The 22220-nt window shown below is 37.2% G+C and overlaps 1 protein-coding gene across 1 annotated transcript; it reads right to left on the bottom strand.

The window, feature by feature from the left end:
- Window positions 1-3480: 3480 nt before the first annotated feature.
- LOC105438997 (myosin heavy chain, clone 203-like) lies at window positions 3481-21203 on the bottom strand (the record flags this gene model as incomplete). The annotated part of the gene is made up of 6 exons (XM_030997300.1): window positions 20591-21203; window positions 6345-7379; window positions 5919-5982; window positions 5161-5450; window positions 4399-4712; window positions 3481-3531 (listed from the first exon to the last, which is right to left on the bottom strand). Coding segments are annotated over exons 1-6 (2367 nt in total), but the record flags the coding sequence as incomplete, so codon positions are not given.
- Between the last annotated feature and the right edge of the window lie 1017 nt (window positions 21204-22220).

The following is a 22220-nucleotide window of genomic DNA, read 5'->3' as shown; positions in this document are numbered from 1 at the left end:
GATGGCACTTTGTTTATGTTTTAAGTAAATAAAGCAATAAAAGTGAACATGTAATTTATAACTCTGACAACTTCACATTGGAGTTTTAAAGTTGATGGTTATTGTGTTGCCCTTCGGAGAGCATTCACCATTTAACTCTTCATAATGCCTTGATTTGAACAATGGAAGTTGTAACGTGTGCATGCATGCTCCCACCCCTTCCCCCTTCTCTCTCTCTCTCCCCTCTTTAGTTCTCTCTTCCGTACTCTCTCTCTCTTTCCATTCCCCCTCCCTCTTTTTGATACTTGTTACATGTATTATCATTTGATGTTTACCCCCCCCCCCCCTCTCCCTCTTGAAACCGGCATAATCTGCCACTAGCCAATGTTCAAGGCGAGGGTGAAAATATGTCCCGTCTCTCTGATGTTAAGTACATGCCTGTACTCGTTGATGACAATGGGTTAAATCATAACTATATAATAATTATACCCTCCCCGCGCCTTGGTTAACCTTCGAAAACACTTTACACATGAGAGAGATATCAATGCCAGACGTATATTCAAATGATTTATTAAACATGTTTCTTTGCAAACTCTATGATTCTCTTGAAAGCAAATCTATATTAAGCTGATGAACGATCTGGTAGAAAATAGACATTAGTGATATATTGAGGAAGACAAAGAAATGGTATTAGTAGCTTACATATTCAAAATGAAATCAAAAGTCTTGTCACTTTATTTCTTACATAATTTTTAAGAGTATCATTTACACAAATTCCCCCGTCATTGTGCTACACATGATGACAATTGCATATGACTTAAAATATAAAATATCATTTCTAGGTTCAATCAAATTTGCCAAGTGCAATATACAGCAAAACATACATTTCCAATTCGAGGATACACAGAACACAAGAGTTGCTTGATTTGAATAGGATGCCAGCTTAAAGCTCATATAATATTTGCCCACAGATAGGTCTGGATACTGTACATACGATTATTTGTTAGTTACTGTACATTCAATGCGAAGAGCATTTCTGTTTATACACAGTACTAACGATTGATGTAACAAGCGCATAGAAATATATGTTCATCTATGTAGTGTTTTTTTTTGGAACATATCAAGAAGCGGCGGAAGTTCGTTTCATAGTTAATATTTGCATTCCTGGTGTATGACCACATCGATGTACAGCCAAATGAGTTTCTGCTAATAAGCCAACTGGTTATATGTTCTACCGTATTGGCCTACATCAACCATGTCTACATCTAAGTCTTCTCATGTAATCTTTCTATTTTTTTACGTTTAACTTAAATATTTTGAAAATAATATTTTAGGAGCTAAACGATCGATCAATTGAAATATGTACAAGGTCGGAATACCAATAACGGTAACTGTGGCAAACGACTAAACCTTAAATATATGACATATAACAAGTAGTATACATGTAGATAAAATCATAATTATAATCACAAACATTACACAGAACATTAATGTATCATAGGAAAACATGTAGCAAATAATATAATTCAACGCAATATCATAATGTTAGGGTATCTGCGAGCCAAATATTGGTACGTAATGGTGACCAACAGTGACGTAATGCGGGGGGGGGGGGGGGTCGGGGCAGGGAGGGGCGAGTTTCCCCCTCACTTCTCCGCGAAACGCGGAAGCTTTGACGTTTCATTAATTTATTAGAGAAAGAAGAAGGTTCGTTGTACCGTTCTAGAAAAAATAATTCTCGTCTGAATTTAGTTTTTCCCCTCCCGCGCGAAGCGCGAAATTTGTTAGGATTTATTAAATTAGTAGAGAAAGAAGACGATTCGTTGTAGAGTTCTCGACTCTTAATCCTCGTCTGAATTCAGGTTCCCCCCCCCCCCACTCCCGCGCGAAGCGCTGAAGCTTTTAATTGTCCTTAAATCATTAGAGAAAAAAGATGATTTGTTGTACCGTTTTCGAAAATAATCCTCGTCTGAATTTAGGTTCTCCCCCCTCCCGCGCGAAGTGCGGAAGCTTTTACGTTTCATTAAATCATTAGAGAAACAAGGCGATTCGTTGTAGAGTTCTCGACTCTTAATCCTCGTCGGAATTTAGTCCCCCCTCCCCCCTCCATCACGCGCGAAGCGCGGAAGCTTTTACGTTTCATTAAATCATTAAAGATTCGTATTACCGTTCTCGCCTCTGAATCCTTGTCTGAATTCGGATTCCCCCCTCCCGCGCGAAGCGCGGAAGCTTGACGTTTCATAAGATTATGAGAGAAAGAAGGCGATTCGTTGAACCGTTCTCCACTCTTAATCCTCGTCTGAATTCAGTTCCCCCCCCCCTCCCGCGCAAAGCGCGGAAGCTTTTACGTTTCATTAAATCATAGGAGAAAGAAGACGATTCGTTGTACAGTTCTCGACTCTTAATCCTCGCCTGAATTCAGGTTCCCCCCTCCCGCGTGAAGCGCGGAAGCTTTTAATTTTCATTAAATCATTAGAGAAAGAAGACAATTCGTTGTACCGTTCTCGAAAATAATCCTCGTCGGAATTTAGTCCCCCCCCCCTTCCATCTCGCGCGAAGCGCGGAAGCTTTTACGTTTCATTAAATCATTAAAGATTCGTATTACCGTTCTCGCCTCTGAATCCTTGTCTGAATTAAGATTCCCCCCTCCCGCGCGAAGCGCGGAAGCTTGACGTTTCATAAGATTATGAGAGAAAGAAGACGATTCGCTGTACCGTTCTCGATTGTTAATCCTTGTCTTGGGCGGCGGCGAAGCCGGCCCCGGAAGCTCAGAGGTTTTAGGCGTGTAATTAAGGTCAGATGAGCTTTTTTTTAATTTTTTTTTTTATACCTTATTATTTTGTTCCGGGGGGCGGAGCCCCCCCCCCCCAATCAGGGGTTTTAGGCATTAAATTACCGTCAGATGAGCATCTAAGGGCCCGCCGTAGGGCCCTAGGTGGAATCCAGGGGGCAGAGCCCCCGGAAGCTTAGGGGTTTTAGGCATTTAATCACGGTCGGATGAGCATATTTTGATGCCTCATTATTTTTTAACACTGGCAGTTAACTATTCTTTCTTTCTGGCTCTCATTCTATTTATGTTCTCTTTAATATACTTTTTCAAAAAAAGTGGGGGGGGGGGGGGGAACTCGCGGCTCCCGATCCCCGCCGTTCCTCGGGCCCTGACATGTAGGAATCTCAAGAATCATATTTCTTGCCTGGCTGCAAATTTAGGAATTTTCCAACAAACACATACAAACGTATAATTTACTAACAAGTGAGGAAAAATCTCGGAAATTATGTCATTTCAGCATTATTTGTAATCCACCGTTGTGGAATTAGAAATAAACCCCATTTGAATTTGATTTCTCCCAAGCCCCCCCCCCCCCTATCAGTACGCCCGTATCTCCGCTTTTCCTTTTTTCTTTCCCTTTCCTTCCTTCTCTCTTATTTTTTTGATGGGGGGGGGGGGGGGGGGGGTCAACAGCCTGGGAGGCAAAGCCCTTTCGGCCCCCCGATCTCCTTCTTCCCCCTTTTCTTTTCTTCTTCCTCTTCTTTTCTTTCTTCTTCCTCTTCTTTCTTTCCTTTTCTCTCCTCTTTCCCTTTCCCTTCTTTTCCTTTCTTCTCTCTCTTTTTTTTTTTTTGCAGGGGGGGGGGGGCCAAGGCCCGCTCGCCCCCCCCCCCCCCTAGATCCGCGCCTGCTGGTATGCTTCCACCACGGTATGAAATGTTTAGAAGACCTGAACCGTCGCAAGCTAAAATAATGTAAGTAAACTTGACATGATGAAGATTCTCTAATGATTTCTTATAACCTGAGTGTTTTCTTGGAAACAAGTTTTATTATATTTACGAGGAAAAGGAGCAATATTTTCTCTGGGAATGTATCAATAAGAACGAGTTGAGAAATCAGATCTACTTCGTTACTTATGATTTCGCCTACATGGCTTGCATCTAAGGTAGTGGATTCCTCGTTTGTTTTCCCAACATAAGAACTATAGAGGGGCTATCTCAGACATGTCTTCGGGTAGGACTTGTATTTCATGGCTGGGCGATTGCTCAGAAGGTTGAATGCTACTTATGTTGTTCATATCATCACCATGATGAACTTCTTCTGATGACACTATGTATACATTTTGTTTTGAGAGAATGGTTTACATACATTTTATTGCGGGCAAGTTAATAAGAGTCACAAGCTGTCTAGGTCTTCTCTGCATCTAATGATCTTATTCGGATTCTGCCGCCTGGCGCTAGCCAGGTTTTTCCATTTTTAATACAAAAAATACAAAGATATAAACAATAATAATTATTTGCAATATATAAGAAAATGAAGTAAAGGAACTAAACAAAAGGCCAAATGTCCTCGTGGAGGCATAGTTCTTCGAACAGTAGTTAAGACATTTGCTTATACAAACACAAATGAAAAGGACACATACATGACAAAACATGACAGGGACATCGTTTATCTTCAGAATCCACTTCAAATATATCGAAGTCCTCTGTACTGCGCTCCTGTAATTGGTCAATATGTTGACTCCTACTTCCATCTGTCAACTCCTCCTGGGTTTTGGAAGCCATGTCTCCTGAATGCCCATCTCGTGGAGGATGGATACTGCTTGAAGTAGCTTCCTGAAGTACCTGGATGTCAGTGTGTCCTTTGGTCCGGTCCTGTTCTAGAGAGGTCTCATCTCTATTAGAGAGCTGCTGATCATTGACGTCTTCGTTATCATATTCATCATCGATCTGTTCCTCTGCTACACCTGACCGGCAACAAGGAAAACAAAAAGTTTTTTTTTTCTTCTCTCAAAGCATATCGAATCGGAATTATCATGATTATGTAGAACTTATCGCAGTGAATTCGAAATTTATTTTATGTTTATGTTAACCAGTGAGTAGACGAGAACTTGACGTTACTATATAATCAGCATCGTATTGGGTTTTTCGTGTGCACAGCTATAATGAGGAAATTGCTAACTGCAAGAAGTACCTATTAAGCTCCCTCTTTCTTTATTTTCTCTGCATTATGTCACCTTAGTCTCTATATCAGCAGTATACATTTGGGAAATGAACTTGCTTCAGAAAATACTACCAATCTTTTTTTAAGCACATGGGCCGTATTGTACACCAAATATAATAGCATGGTGCTGAAGTGTTGAATGGGGTGCTTATTACAACACTACAATTGTTCTTAATGAAAATATACGTTACCTGTGCTGAGATACAGGTCTGCAAGGTTGACTAACTTGGCGGCTTTTAGCGCCTTCGTTAGCTCAACCCGTTCATCTTCCCTGGACACACCTTCTCTCCATTGTTTCAGCATGTGACGAGTTCCATCACTGGTAACACGGTTGAACTTCACATTGGTCATGAGCGCTCTCTGTATATCACCATGTAGGATTCCCAGCTGACCAGCAAGGCTGTCGATCTTGGCTTCATCGTAAAGATCGTCAGCTATCTGCTGTAATATGCCTGCAAACTCATCCTCTGGGGGCTCCTCTCTAGAATGGTACACGGTAAACAAAAAAAAGACAAACTTGGGGTGGTCAGAGAACGTTGGTATGACGTATACACTTAAAAAGTCAAGTAAAATCTTTACTTAGGTGAAGATAGGAAGGGAAAAATACGTTCTTCCAGTGATGAGACCATACTCAACATGCTCAAATTATTGATATCAATTCATGAAAGGATTTTACTTTAAAATCTAATCACCATAGACAAGAATGCAGCTAAGATAATCATTTTTTGTTAATGAGTTGTAATCTTGTATTCACTTCTGCTTCTACATAATCACAGATGGTCATGATTTTTTATTCATAGAACATAAGTGCTGTCGTACTTTTAAAACTGTTATTGACAGTCTAGCATCACTCATTTTACACACAAAAGTACATTCCATAGTAGTTTTGTCACTGCAAGATCAATAATGCGTTCATTGTCATTTAAAGAGTAAATATATTTCATCTCACCCTGCTTGTAATGTTTCACTTCTTCCCAGTCCTCCGCTTGAATTATCCTCAAATGATGATGTGCCTGTCATGACGGAATTAAGTAAGTTTGAATGAAGAAAAAAAAAGAGAAATATTTTTACTGATCTTTATCGTTCAATGTATCTCTATGTGTTATTTTAACTTGTAAAGTATAAATAATGCACAAGCAAGTAAGCTCTAGCGTCTTTGGATAATATAATCGAATGGTGTTATTTTTGGCATAATGACAACTAAAACAAACAAGACATATATCAATTTAGATTGAAGACCATGTTAGACTTGATAAGCTTCACATTATAAATATTTTAACAAGTAACCAAAGATGGAATAGGAGTTATGTAGCATATTGTAGATATCAAAATAGGAGTTGGAAAGGGAAAATGAGATTGAAAAGTTAAGTCTTACCACCCTGAGCTTGTTTCCCAGAGGTCACCCAAGGAATGAAACTCCATTGATGTGTCTCTGCTTTCTTCTTCTGCTCTGCTGATCGTATCTCACTTTCTAGTTGAATTTTGGTTCTCAGCTTCCAGGTCTCACGCTCAAGTTGCTCCAAAAGCTGTTCCTTATAGTCATGCTCCTTCTTTAGCTCTTCAACTTGCTGTCTTAGAGTCGTCTCATTTCGTTCTTTCTCCCTTACGGTTTCAATCAAAGTGTCTACGCGTTGTTGCTGAGAGAAGAGTTTCTTCGTCATATCTGCTGCCATTGAGCGCTTCTCTTTCTCAGATCTTGCTCTGTCTTGCTTTCTTCCTTTCTCTAACTCTTTAACTTGTTGTGTCAGCGTCGTCTCATTTCGCTCTTTGTTCCCTACGGTTTCTGTCAAAGTGTTTACATGCTGTTGCTTAGAATCGAGTTTCTTCCTCATTTCTTCTGCCAATGAGCGCTTTGCTTCCTCAGATCTTCCTCTGTCTTTTTCAGCTTTTACTCTGTCTTCCTCTCTTCCTCTCTTTAGCTCCTCAACTTGTTGTGTTAGAGTCGTCTCATTACGCTCTTTCTCCCCTACGATTTCTGTCAAAGTGTCTACATGCTGTTGCTTAGACTCGAGTTTCTTCGTCATTTCTGCTGCCAAGGAGCGCTTCTCTTTCTCAGATCTTTTTCTGTCTTCCTCTCTCCCTTTCTTTAATTCCTGATTTTGCTCTTGGACCTCTGTGAACATCTTCTGATTTGCTTCTTTCGCCTCTTTCACCTCTTTCTTGGTTTTCTCATAGAACAACGAACATCGTGGATTCGTGCACATCTTCTTCAGATCATTAGCTGCTAACGTTCTGTCGCCTTTATAAAGGCATCCACGTAGAAGGTCAAGCAACTGCAACTGTTCCTCATATGAGCGATTGGAACCAGAGCCAGGTACTTCGTACATATCAGTGATCCCGAGCCGCTTCAATTCATTTCTCGCTTCGAGGGTGTCTCCGAAAGGAAGTATAGCACATAGAGGGGCGCGGCCTATTCAATCGAAACATATTCAATGAGTTTACTCAAAATTACGTCTAAAGTCACGATATGTTGATGACATCTACAAATGTACATACCACACATATGTCCATTATGTTTTTTTTTCCCGGGAGGAGGGGGGGGGGGGTGGTTGACACAAAGTAATTGAGAAAATCTGAAATGCTTCTTCATCTATGTGTGTTTTTATCGGTATACTCACTGGCATATAATTTCCTGCCATATATTGTAAAAAGAATGGGCGAAATCGGGTGAGAAAAGTAGGGAGCGGAGAGAGAGAGAGAGAATGATGATAAAGGATGGAGACTGAAGATGAGCCGGTATAAAGAGTAAATGAAGTGAGTAATAAGATAGTAATACATTCACAACTATGATAATGCAAATAAAATATAATATTAATGATAGGAAATTTAGTCGGGAAAATCATGATAGAATAGACTGATGAATTTGTTTATGATATTGTTTAACCACAACAACTTTTAAAGATCGGTAGTTCGAAGGAATTAATTAATAAATAAATGATATAAATCAAGACCACGTCGGGTTGGATTGATATAGCCTCATACCGGTATTTGACGTAAGCCTTGCCATGCTCAACTTTAATCACCCCCCCCCCCCCCATGCCTCGCCTTATGCCGAAAAGATGGGTAGCATCACGTCGCGTCGCGTTGACTTGCATGATCGCGACCATTCGTCCGACACCCCCCCCCCCCCCACCCTCTCGGTTCTGCCGAAAGGGTGCGTTGGGAGTGTCGCGTCGCGTCGGGTAGACTGGAACGCGACCATTCGTAAACAGCCCCCCCCCCCCGTTTTGCCCAAAGGATGCGTTGATTAGTCTTTCACACCAGTCGTTTATAAAAGAATTAAAGGAATAGAAACAGATTAAAAATTAAACAATTAAATAAAACTAGTTTTTACGTAGTCTTGCAGATCAGGCGTTTATAAGAATTAAATCAATAAATAACACAATCAAATAATTTACTTTTTTATTAACAAATGTCAAATAAAGGTGTTTGCCTAGTCTTGCACATGAGGCGTGTATTTATTTAAAAAAATATATTCATATCCATTTCTTTTATGGAATTGAGAACCTCCCCCCCCCCGCCCGCTACTCCATTAATAATTAATTTTAATTATTAGTTATTTCATTTGTAAAGACGCTCATGCAAGAATTGTCTACATCAACAACAAAAATCTATAGGCCTACATAGAAAGAAATGGATATTATTTAAATTTGACATTTTAAAATATTTATTGAATTTTGTCATTGATTTAATTCTTATAAACGCCTAATCTGCAAGACTTCGTAAAAACTACGCTTTAGTTAATTTTGAATCTGTTTCTATTTTGAATATTTCAATTGAAACGACTAACATTTCTAGCCCTTAATTTCTATTAAAACGACTGATGTGAAAGACTAGTCAACGCACCATTTCCAAACTTCAAAACTTGATTTTATTGAATTTCAATCTGTTTCTTTTTTGATTATTTATGTTTAAACGACTTAAATTTCTATTTTATTAAATTCTATTATAAACGACTGAAGTGGAAGACTAGTCAGCGCAACCTTTCCGCAAAACCGGGAAGGGGGAGGGGGGTGGGTGGCTTTGGACGAATGGTCGCGTTCCAGTCAACGCAACGCGAGGCGACACTCCCAACGCACTCTTTCGGTACAACTGGGGGGGGGGGGGGTGGTGGAGGGCTTTGGACGAACGGTCGCGTTCAAGTCAACGCGACGCTACCCACCTTTCGAGATAAACCTAATCGTTTTATTTTTTTGATGTTCAAATTGTTGACTGTGATTTGTCAGATCATGGCCTTATGTCTCACACGTAGATCCATGGTCAGATGATTAAAGTCAACTATGTCAACGCCGGGGGGGGGGGGGGGGGGGGTAGATGTTTTTTGGGGGAATGGTACATAGTAAACACCATGCCCGTTTCAAATGAATTACCAGGATGGTCTCAAAAAACAAAATCTGGTAAAATCCCCGTGATTATTCGATTGGTTACCAACCGAGGATATGAGATGATATGTTCATGCATATTAAATCTAATAGAAAAAAAGGAATCTTTTTCCAGCATTTCAATGGATGGTATAATAATCAAATTAATGGAGAAGTAGTTTTATCACATCGGCCTATCATACATATAAACACAGGCCTACACAAGCAGAGGTAAGTATTAACATGCAATTTACGAAGAAAGGAAAAAGTATATAATTTACAAATGAACGAAAAAGGGGCTTGTAAGAGTCCACCATATCAACGTGATCAGAATTAATGGTGTGTAATTAATATGGATAATATAGAAAACTTAGATAAATACTTGATTTCAAGGTCAAATCATGTACTGGAGAAATATTTAACTCTACTCTCGATTTATTTGTCGTTATTTCTTGACTTTGACATAAGCCCCTTGATCCCTCTTCTTTTTCTTCTTCTTTCCCATCTGTACATATACCATATATTCCTACTAAACCTCTGCACTCAGAGAGCATTAGCTCATTGATGTCTCGATTTGGTGTCAGCTTGGGTTTGTCCATATTAGATCGCCCTCCCATGGATGGGTTGTTCGTGCTCATATGACATATATTTTAACACACACGGTGGCCCGAATTCACAAAGGAGGTTTGTCGACAAACCTATGTTTTCGTGCGTAGTATGACGCGTTTCGACGCGTTTTTACAAACAAGGTTTGTAAAAAAAACGCGTCAAAACGCGTCATATGACGTACATAAACCTAGGTTTGTCAACAAACCTCCTTTGTGAATTCGGGGCGGTGAGATTGTTAGCTCACCCGGTGTGATGTTGATGTGCGCATATTCGGGTATACTTGTTGTGGTCATCAATGCTGTGGTCGATGCATCGTTGGGTAGTTGTTTTCTGAGAGTATTTTGTGAATGGTGAGTTATATGGTCTCCTCGTCTTTCTTTATTCTACATTGTACTGTTATAATTATACTCTATTAGATTTTGTCACATGTGTTTTCTGGAAGGCAAATAAACTTGATACCTGATACTAGATACTTGATTTTTGTATGTCCCAACTTTCTTAAATTTTACTTCATTGTGTATATGTGGATAGGCCATGTTTTTGTTGTATATCCTTATTTTTTTTTTCTCTCTGTTTATGTACAGGGATTCATGGTTGAACACGATTGTGAATGAGCTACCTTGTTTTGTAAATATGTGAATAATGATTAAAGGTAATACAAAGTTTTGGTAAGGGGTCATGAATTTGGTTCAAATGAACAAATTGGAAGCGTATGCGATCCCACAATATTCAGCGGTTGAAATCGAGTATAAAGTTATGAAATTATGAATAATAAACTCTTTATGTTGTATAGCTCCCTCTCAAAATCAAGATATTAATTAAGCTATAAAACAATGTCTATTGACTAAAATCGACCAATTAGCTACTCCCGTTTGGAAATTATATATCACAACTACATATTCTGAGATTTTCATGGTCGTAGCTACCATTGTGCGGCCGTAGGCGCTATTTGAAATTTATCCAAATGAGCACCGGTAAATTTTTATATTCAATTTTCCTTGAAATCAGAAGTGTTTTGGGGGCTAGTGCTTATAAAACATCCAAAGGGGAATCCAAATATATCAAAATTGTAAAAATTTACTATCCACCCAAGTTTCAAAATTTCTCAAAACTTTCTATTACCTTTGACATAAAGAAATTGCTTGTAGAAATTTGATTCTGATATAAATTAAGTAATAGTTGTTCCTCGTTTCTTTCATGTTCCATTCATAACTGATGAAACATTATTGTGAAGCAGGTGTCATTATTGTTAGATACCTACACATTTAATAACAGTGCATATAACACAAAACACCAGATACGTAAACAAAGTTAAACAACCTACATAATGATTCATGCGTTATAGAATTCTGGCTAGTAACATTATTTATTTAACTAATCATTCTTTTAACTAATACGGTGGTGTATATCATCGCCTTGTGGTGTATAATGTGTGTATCAACAGTGCAATTTGTTATAAATTCAAAATTGTATAAAAACATACCTTCATAATATGTGTTCACTTCATTATCCTACCTACCATTTTGGACAAACTCACCTGTAATCCTATTTATTTTCTCGATCCTTTCCAGGTAAATTTCAATATGAAGCGGGCTGAAAATAAAAATAAGAAAATCCACCGATTCAGAATCGTTATTATTCACGTGGTGATGATTGAAGGGTTAATGATAATAACATAATTCTGCAACCCACCCCAACCAAAGGCCACCTCAAAGAAGATAACGCGTATGTATTTGTTATACCCTACACTTATAATAATTGTTCATTGTGTTCTAACACGTTAACCCTATACGCAAACCTAAGCATATCACAATGAAATTGTTCTCGCTCCGTGGGTACGCTCTATCGAAAATTAAAAGATGCATTGTTTCTCAGCACCGTAAACATTCTGTGTAGAATAGGTATCGGATGAGGGGGCAGGTGCTTTCATTTACCAATGGACGGGAAAATACTTATTGCGCCTAAATTACAATAAACAATAATTTTTTTTCAGTAACGCTTTCAGTTATAAAAGGTCGGAAATGCAGTTTCACCCGTCTTTTAGTGCTCTTATTAAATGGATGCTACGATCCTTTGCATTATACACGCACAACAACAACAACAACAACATTAACAATAGGCATGTGTTGCATACCTGTCTTCCAGAGGCGTTGAATGCGAGGGCCATTGTGTTGCCCTCCATTAACATGATTAAGGGGACGGCTTCCCCCATGAAGTATAATGAATATCTCTTATCATGGTGAAAATACAACGCTTTAACATTAATTATTAAGAATATGTTGGACAGGTGTTGGATGTTCACTTCCGTCTTTGTAATTCATTCATCGAAGGTCATGTAACTAAATAAAAAGCGTCTCAATTAAACCTGGACAGAAATCTAACAACTCACGTAGTTTTGAGGCTATATATCAGCATTTTATTTACGGGGACCAAGATCTTGGAAATTAAAAAGTTTTTACGAGGTCATGTGACATTCGACCACCTCGAGTCATTGTCAGAGTAAAATGAGAAATGTGTTCTTATTTTATTTGTTTTTCTATTTTCAAGGTCATCTAGACATTAGAGGGCGTTGGTGATAGAAAATATTTTGCTTGTCTGAATATATGCAAATTAGGGTGTGGTGCCGAGAATGCTTAAAGGTGTGTACGTGTGGATTTAAATCAGGGCAGTTGACTAGAAGACGGAGGTTGTAGCTGGACGTGTGAGAGGTCTTGAACATGTACCCTTATGTGTGTTGTGGAAGTTGCTAGCAGAGCCTTGATTTTGTATTCGGCGCAAGCAGTCTTTTTCCTCAGGCGACACCGGTACTAGAGGTATCCTCCATGTAGCCCAGAACCTCGATTTTCCTGCCATTGGCAAAAACCGTCAACATAACTGTAAGTAGTTTTCTATACGTGTGTGTGTGTATTGGGTTTTTACAGACGTGTATCAATCAGATATGATTATTTACGTCTGGGACCGACCTTTAAACGTCACCATCCGAAAGACGTGACTCAGTTTCGAACCTGCGTCCTCGGCTGAATCAGTTTGTAACTTCCACTTTTTAGCTGGATTACAGGCGCACGCCACAACGCCTATGTGTGATAATGAGTTTAAGATAATTTACATATTTACAGTGTGCAAGAAGCACCACGTTAGAGCAAATTAGCTCGTATGTGTATCAAAAGTAATTATTCACGAACACGTGACGAAAGAGCCGTTCATGAACTATCGTTCTCCTGAGCGTCGTTCGATAGGGATAATTATATACGTTTATTGATATAAATGCTTTAACGCTTCATGCATAAATTTTGAAATTATATGTAAAAGAACATTTTATTTTGTGTTAATGAATGAACGCAGTACAACCTAGTAGTAATGATGAGAAACAATTTATTATTGAAATTGTTGTGCTAGAAATGACTTAATTTCTCTAACGAATTTTTATTGACATAACGAAATTCTTATAATGATTGATTAAGTTTGTGGGTCATCATCCTTCCGACACAAGTCTCCAGGGATCTATTCCTCGTAGAAACCATGTCGGTTTTGGATCTTCTGATATAGCAATTAAATCTTACTCTTTGCCCGGGTCAGTTAGATTGGTGACCCTAGTTAATAATGAAAAGAAAGTGTAGTGGAAGGAAACCATGTAGGTTTTGTTATAACCGGATAAAGAAAGTCTGGTGAAGTAACCTTTATTATTTCATCGTTTGCTTTATTCGAAATGATTATTAGAAATAAGTGTTGAAACCGTAGAAATGAAATATCATGTATTTTGAAGGATATATTGATAATTTCATTTATAGCCGTGTAACGAGGGACAAGAACGTTCTTCACTACAAAACTAGAGCGTCGTCGAAGTCGCATCCAAGAATAGTATCCGGGATCTTGAAGCACGTGACCGATTGCCGTAACGAGCGATTACGGGACATCAACCTTCACAAGTCTCCAAGCATCGAATCGTCGTAGGAACCATGTCGGTATTTGATCTTCTGATATAGCAAATACCAAGCGAAAGGCTTCCGCCTTATTCGGACAATTGTCTTAATTTCGGACACTTAAAAAACTGGGAAGTTAACTTTAGACGGAATTACACTTGTGGGTATTGGAGTAATTAAATGACCGTACGTAAATGTAATATTTGTGTAACAGCAGATTTCTATGAATTTAGATGTTGATGTAGTTGTCAATAAACAGTCTGTAGAACTCATTTATGAGAGTCTTTGTGGCTATTTTGTATATCCGGGGAAAATCTTGACAGAAACGGGTGCTTGCTAAGGCTAATGAAAATTAATTGACTAATAATTAATTTCTTTGTAAAATCATGTTTTAAAAGACGAAGCTGATAACAAGTTGGTTATATAGATGACATAGACGACATAGTGAGCAAAGAGAATGAGCGGTATAATATGATTTTAATTGTGACCGTGAACAACAAAAAAACAATTTCTTATGCATTTAACCCATAGAAATATCCCACGGCACCACCTGCTAATGTCATAGGCGTACCAGTATTGTCATGAGGGGGGTGAGACCATCTCGTGTATATATTTCGCGAGAGAGAGTGACTGATTAAAAATAATGGAACTTCCAATTTCTTGCTATTTCGTTATTATAAAAAACGGACACCTTGCTGCTCGAATAATGATGAGTTGATGATTCCCCGAATAAAGGAACGTCCAAATACCCTGCAATCGAACAGTAGACTTTTGAGTTTTAAATGTTAATAAGCAATACTCTGTCTTCTTCTTCCTCAAATAGGTGCGAAGATAACGAACCCTTGCGGTAAATGTAGGCGGGAAATTTGGTAAGATACAAGACTGTTGAAATTCCTTTTAAATTGTTAACCTTATTTGTGTACGCTCCAGCGCTAAATTTGACAAGAGCCTAATGAAACACATTTCAATCAGAGCAAAGCTATTATAATTGATGTTGACCCCTTCGTATGGTCTATGCTATGTTGGGGCGCAGAACTACACGATCCCGAATCAGCATAATTATACGATAGATTAAAAAGAACATGATTTTGAAAATGATCGTGCTTTAAAACTTCAACAAGTCCTTTTCCAGTGCACCGTTTGTTTTGTATTTTGGGGTCTATTCTTGTTCTACAGTTCTTTTTTTTATTTTTTATATTTATGTTTTTATTAAACAAATCATCAAAAATCACAATATTTACAAAAGATTTACATGATAAGGATATAAAATCTTAAAACACCAACAACAACAACATCAAAAAAAAAAAAAAAAAAGGCAGAATATTAAGTAACAATTTAATATTGTTCTTGAACGAGCTCCGAGAAGGAAAAAAAAGGTGGACTGAAGAATTGACGGTGACACCAACCCTATTAAATAAGCAACCAATTATATTGTAATATCAATTATCGTAACCTCACTGACTTGCAAAGACTTGAATATAATTTTTTTAAATCATTCCGCTACCCGACTCGGCTAGATCCAGCAAATCCTTCTATCTGGAAATAATGCTATGGCCGAGAAATAAAATGCACGAGGTCAGGAGGTCACGTCAACACCAACAAAATTGCGAGTAAATCTCAGAGGTCGCCCTTGAAGTACATGAAATGGCACCTACAATGTGATGGCAATATTGCAGCGTACACATATGTACATAATACATTGTACTGCATAATAACAATGGGCGAATATTACATGTGGCATTCTATACAAAAAAGAAAGCAATAAGGCACACATGATCAATACTTAAATGGATTTTAGGGTTGCAAGGGAAAAATTAAATTTTAAAACGCCATTTCTTGAAGTGGGCAGTTAGTTTGTTTTTCTTCTTTGCTAAATAATATTCAATTTCTTTCTGTTTTTTAACAAAATATTTAAATGCTAAAGTATTGGGGAGACTATTACTAAACTTGCAGATATGAATATGATATTTCATTAACAAAAATAAGTATGTAACAAACTTGTCATTACAGATTCCAAAAAGTTTTTCAAAATTGGTAACATTCAAGGCAAAATTATTCTGGGAAATAATTGCAAGGAGGTCCTGCCAAACTGGGGTAACCTTTTCACATTCACAAAATAAGTGGACCATTGTTTCCTCCTTTTTATCACATAGAGAGCAATTAGTTGAATCCTTCCGTTTAATCTTAAAAAGAAAATCATTCAATGCAATAGCTTTGTGGAAAATCTTGAAATAAAATGACCTCAGTTTACTATCAATAGTGCAAAAAAAAATTAGTATTGTGGACCTTTTCCCAATCAATGGCTACTGGTACAGGTAAGTATTCACTCCAAAAAGCATATCTTTTGTTCGGGATATGGGAACCGAGTAATAAGTTGTATGTGTTTCTGGGGACTTTATTCATGTTCACTAGTTTACGGACAATTGTTTCATGGACTCCCACTATATCAGGATCAAAATTCTTCATCTACTCCTCTAGTATATTCTTAAACAAGAAAGTAAATTTCCTCCTGTCTGTAGCAAGGATACCAAAATTTAATATAAGTTCCTCAAAAAGTTTATGGCCAGGGAGAGGTGGATTAAATAAATCAAATACACTAAATATATTTTTATTGTACCAAGATGGATAGAAAAAAATGGGATTTAGATTTCGAACGAATTAATCTGTTATACCACAGAACTTGACATGCACCTAGTTCTGAAAATTTATTACCATAAAATTCAATAGTAGCTTCTTCTCTAAATAAGTACCAACTTCGTAATGATTCAGCAAGTTGTATGCTACCAAGAGAATTTAGAACACTCTCAGGAGCATGAGATTTCCACAAAAATTGAACATCTTGATTAAAATTTTCCAGAAAGGATAGCTCAATATCTTTCCATGGAGCATCAAAGTTATCATCCAATAACAGTTTAACCCACCTCATTTTTTGAGCAGTTGCAAAGGAAAAGGGGTCAACAATTTTAAGACCTGCATATATATAGTCGTTACACATTACCTTTCTCTGAACTCTGTCATTACCTCCATTCCAAATAAACTTAAAGAACAATTTATTCAAAGTTTTGAAGAAAGAACTAGGTAATTTAATAGAAAGGACTGAAACTAGGTATATAAGTTGGGGCAACACAAGGGTCTTAATAATACAAACTCTGCCAATTAATGAAAGGTTTCTTGTTCGCCGGCAATTTAAGGTTTGTTCCAATTTTCTAAATCTATCTTTGTAGTTTAGATCATAAATTAGGGCAACATTTACTGAGAAAGTGACACCCAGACATTTGAATTGAGATGTCTTCCATGAAACACCATGGTTCATAAAAGGGAAGTCTTCGTTTCCTTTCTTTGAGCCAATCCAAATGGCTTCAGTTTTGCTGAGATTTATTTTACAACCAGAAAATTTACCAAATTTATGTAAGGTATCAAAAAGTTGAAAAAAAGAGTTATTTGAACCATCCAAAAAACACACAGAATCATCAGCAAACAAGGAAATCTTGACCTCTTGATTTTTGACTGGAATACCTTTAATTTAATTGTTTTGTCGTATGGAAAGGGCCATTATCTCTATTACGAGTAAAAATAAATATGGAGAGATTGGACATCCCTGAAAAAATCCTCTTTCCATATCAATGCGTTCTGTAAGGAAACCATTGTTCAAAACATAAGAATGGCGACCAGCATATAAAGTCTTAATGGAGTCTATTTATTCTTTGCTAAAATTAAACTTTTCTAGGGTTAGAAATAGAAAATTGTGGGAGACACTGTCAAAGGCTTTCTCAATGTCAAGTAACAAAATAGATCCTGGAATATCATTCATTTCAATATATTCAATTATGTCCAAAATTAAACGAATGTTGTGGCCAATGTTCCTACCTTTCATAAAACCAGATTGATCAATATGAATAAGATCACATAAGCAACGCTTAAGACGGTTAGCAAAGCACTTAGCCACAATTTTATAATCTGATGTCAACAATGTAATAGGGCGATAATTTTTTATGAGGAGAGGGTCTCTATCCTTCTTTGGGAGAAGAGTGATTATACCATTCCCTTGTGAGGGAGACAAAATTCCATTTTGTAAAGAAAAATTCAGGGATTTCATCAGCATATCACTTATGTCAGGCCAAAATATCATATAAAACTCAACGGGTATACCATCAAACCCAGCGGTTTTATTCCTATTCATGGATTTAATGACATTATACATTTCTTGATTTGTAAGAGGGGTGTCTAAAGATTTTTTTTGATCTTCCGATAATTGAGGAATATTAATTTTATCGAAGAGAGATTCGTTAATGTCATTACCATCAATTACTCCTTGAGCATCATCTTGAAAAGAGTATAAATTACCATAAAAGCTTTCAATTTCTCTTAAGATTCCAGCTGGGTCAGTAATTAGGTCGCCTTTAGAGTCTTTTAGCCTAGAAATATTTTTCTTATGCCAGTTCCTGTTTTCTAAATTACAAAAATATTTAGTACTTTTCTCTCCTTCCTCTACCCATCTAACCCTGGATCGAGTAATTAACCCTTTTGTCTCAAAATCATAAATATTGTTCAACTTTTCTTCTAATTCTTCTAATTTTGTCAAGAGGGAATTATAATCATGAGACAGGACAGTATTTGACAGTTGGAGTCTTATCTTATCAATGTCAAGTAATAGCCTATTTTTTTTCACTGTTTCTTTCTCTTTTCTTCCTGGAGGAATATTCCATGGTAACCCCTGTAATAACACACTTTAGGGAGTCCCATAATATGTTGGGGTTGCAATCTGAGTTTTTATGGTTTTCTTTAAAATCAGTTATTGTGTCTTTAATTAATTGAACAAAATCAGAATTATGGTGAAGGTAGTGACAATTCATTTTCCAAAAACCACTCCCCCTTTTAGGTTGATTATCATTAAATAAAATTTGAACAATAGAATGATCTGATTGTATTCCAGGTAATATCTTAGAACTTACACAATTATCTATAAAATTACTAGAGACTAAAATAAAATCAAGCCTGGATAAAGCCCTTGGTGTTTTTTGGTGGCGAGTATACTGTCGTAAGTTAGGATGAAAGTGTCTCCACACATCAACAAGTCCAATTTCATCCATTAAATTAGATAGCATTTCACACGAACTTTTGTTTGAATGTTGTGATCTTGAACCCTGATAATCAAGTGGGCTGATTACTAAGTTGAAATCTCCACCTATAAAAAGGATGGGACTGCTTAGTTGATCTATTTCAGCAAAAACCTTAAACAAGAAGTCAGGATCATCCTTATTTGGTGCATATATGTTTTAACCAAAGTCATTTGTAAATCATTTAAGATTGCCTTTAATATAATAAATCTTCCTGCAGCGTCACTAAATTTGGAAAGTACCTGAACAGAGACAGTTTTTCTAATCAAGATGGCAACTCCTCTACTGGCAGAATTAAAACTTGAAAAAAAAAGCAAGTTCACCCCACTGAGTTTTCCACAACATTTCATCTTTTTTTATCAAAGTGTGTTTCTTGCAAATAAATAATATCAGTACCTAAACTTTTCAAATAATGAAAAATCTTTTTTCTTTTATAAAATTCTTGCAACCCACGACAATTAAAAGTATTCAATTTTATGGTCATGGTGGAGGATTATCACAATCAACTGCTACTAGCCAAATTATTTGAATACTATATTGAACTCCATCATAAAAAACAATATAACAAGATAGTTGTATTGAGTACACTAATACTAAAAAAAAGAACATTCTGCCACATAATAAAAAAGAAAAAAGGAAAAAGAAATCACAAAAAGAAAAAAAAAGTAATTACAGAGGTACATTGTATTAAGTCTTGAAAAGAAGGCGACAAACGTGCAAGATGAAGAACAAGGTTTCAAATAAAAAACAACCTTGTTGTAACACGTAAACAGAGAAAGAAAAAAGCAAAGGCTTATAAAATACCCCAAAATCAAGCTGGTGAATCTTAAAATGTATCATTAGAATTGTCACACAATATGGATAAAGATTACAAGTACGAACCGAAATGTCCAGGCCCCCAAGGGCCCCATTGCCTAATCGCCCATGGATCGTCTAGTTTGAAATCATGCTCTAACCCAAATACTGAATTATACATGTAGATGATGGACATAAGAATAAAAACTAAATCATAGTACCATACACATTACACAATAGAGTACCTGTTATCAGGGAGAAGTTTGTTATCAAGACAGTATACACTGTACACCTATTTAAGCTACTGGTTGTGTGTGGCATGTAAATGTAAATTTCTTTTCCACCTGAGCATGACTGTAAATAAACTTCCAGATTATGTGACCTTGCATAATTTTGTTATAGTCCAAAAATAAATCCTATGGTACCAATTATTGAGCTAAAACTACCAACAAAATAACATATTAAAAATAAGAATGGTTATTGTCAAAAAGAGCATGACATATTGACCAGTGAATCATGACCATTTGTTTGAAATCCTGCTCTATTCTAAAGAAAAAACAGACAAAAAGCATTTGCTAAAGCGTGATATTAACGGACATAAACGATCAACTTCAAGTTCAAGAAAGCAGGGCTATGGCTAATCAACGATGATTAACTTTCCAATGTTATTCCTGAAAGCTAGCCTTGAGGGATAAATGAAAAAAGGTTTCTTGCCTTCCTCCTTCAAACGCTTTAACTCCTCCATTCTTTCTCGCCTCAACTGTAGGATACGCCTGGAAAAATCTTATTACATAGACACTTTCCCTCCTCTGAACATACTCTCCTTCTTCAATTTGGCAATGCAGGCTCTACGTACCTCCTCCTTGGCGACAAATGAGGAAAACGCAATGTGAATGATCCTAGGTTTGACCCTCTCCGACTCTGATCCTTGCCTCGACCCCTTGGTGGTTGGGGTGCGGTGGCACCTCTCGATGTTGTAGCTGGTAGACTGTATTCCAACAAAATTAGAGATGAAATCTCGAACTACCTCCAGGTAATTTTCCTTTGCTTTCTCGGTGACACCATGAAAAATCAGGTTATTTCTCCTGCCCCTATTTTCTAAGTCACCTAGCTTGAGAAGGAGATCATCATTTTCCTTCTTAAGTTTCTTAATTTCAGCTACAACTGTATCTACCTGAATACAGCATGCCTCAAGTTTCTCCTCATTTTCCTTCGTTTTCAGAGACAACTCCTCCAATTTGTTTATGACAAGAGAGTCAATACGTTCCTCCATTCTGTGGAACTGCTCCAGGTAGTTGACGAACCAAGCGGGAGGGGAATTACAGCCGAGCCCGGCGGCCTGGGATTCCAGTTCCTCAGGTGTCTGTAGAACCAATATCTTCGGGTGGGATGATACTTTTTCCGGAGTGTTCAGGGCTCTTTTAGACGCCATGATTATACCCGGAATTATTTAGATATCAACGTGGACAATTCAGAGTCCTTTAAATATCACTTATACTTATCACCAGCTGAAAATTGAGTAAATTTGACAGCCCTTTCACGAAGACATGTTACCAGATCGGTGCAGGGCGCCCTCCTCTCGTTCTACAGTTCTTCTTCTTCTCTTTCTTACCATTGTAATTCTCTGCCTCCTCCGTATATAGGCCTATACGGCATTATCGATACATGATTAAACAAAAGTGAGATCATTTCCTTTCGTTCTTTTTTCTTTCCTTTTGAATGCCACTTGTTGTGAGACTTTAAATAACTTTTTCGTCCGAATTTTTTTTTATCTTCGACATTATTCCCGAAAATTACTTGTTTTTCCGGATCGGTTCTCGGGATCGCGCCGTCACTCGGCCTAATGAGTATAGTCGGCGAATAAAACAATTAATAAAAAGGGTCCAGAACTAGACTAAGCGTAAATTGGCATGGGGTCTAAGAGGCGGAGCCCCTGGAAGCTCAAGGATTTTAGGCACTTATTCAAGGTCAGATGAGCATATTTTAAAATCTTATTCGTGACACTGGCAGGTCACTATATTCTGCGATAAAGGTGTTTAATTTTCTGTACCAATTAGGCTTCTACGATCGATTTTACGGAACTGATTTTATGAATTTGGAAGCCGACATGCTTGACGATGCCCTCCGCGTATGTACTTCTCGCATTTGCTATTTTTTCACCCTTTTTTTTTACTGAATTAGGTTTGGTAAATCGCGCTTTTATTTGCAAGGTGCTATGAAAAAAAAAACAATTCAGAGAAGCAACCCACCCGATAAAAATTATAGCAATAAACTTGTTCTTGAAATTATTATTTGATATCGTTTCTTGTATGAAGAAATAAGAGGACCTAGTAACTGAGTTTTCTGTTAAATTTTATCATAAAAATCCCTGTGTCAGTCCTAATTGATTAATTGATTAATTTGCAATAACTTTTTTCTTTTTATTAATATGCGCGTTAGTGGAATTTTG

Source organism: Strongylocentrotus purpuratus, unplaced genomic scaffold (assembly GCF_000002235.5).
Source record: "Strongylocentrotus purpuratus isolate Spur 01 unplaced genomic scaffold, Spur_5.0 spur5_scaffold_4, whole genome shotgun sequence".
Taxonomy (NCBI): domain Eukaryota; kingdom Metazoa; phylum Echinodermata; class Echinoidea; order Camarodonta; family Strongylocentrotidae; genus Strongylocentrotus; species Strongylocentrotus purpuratus.
Note: the sequence above shows the minus strand (reverse complement) of the source record. Positions and strands in the feature narration are given on the sequence as shown.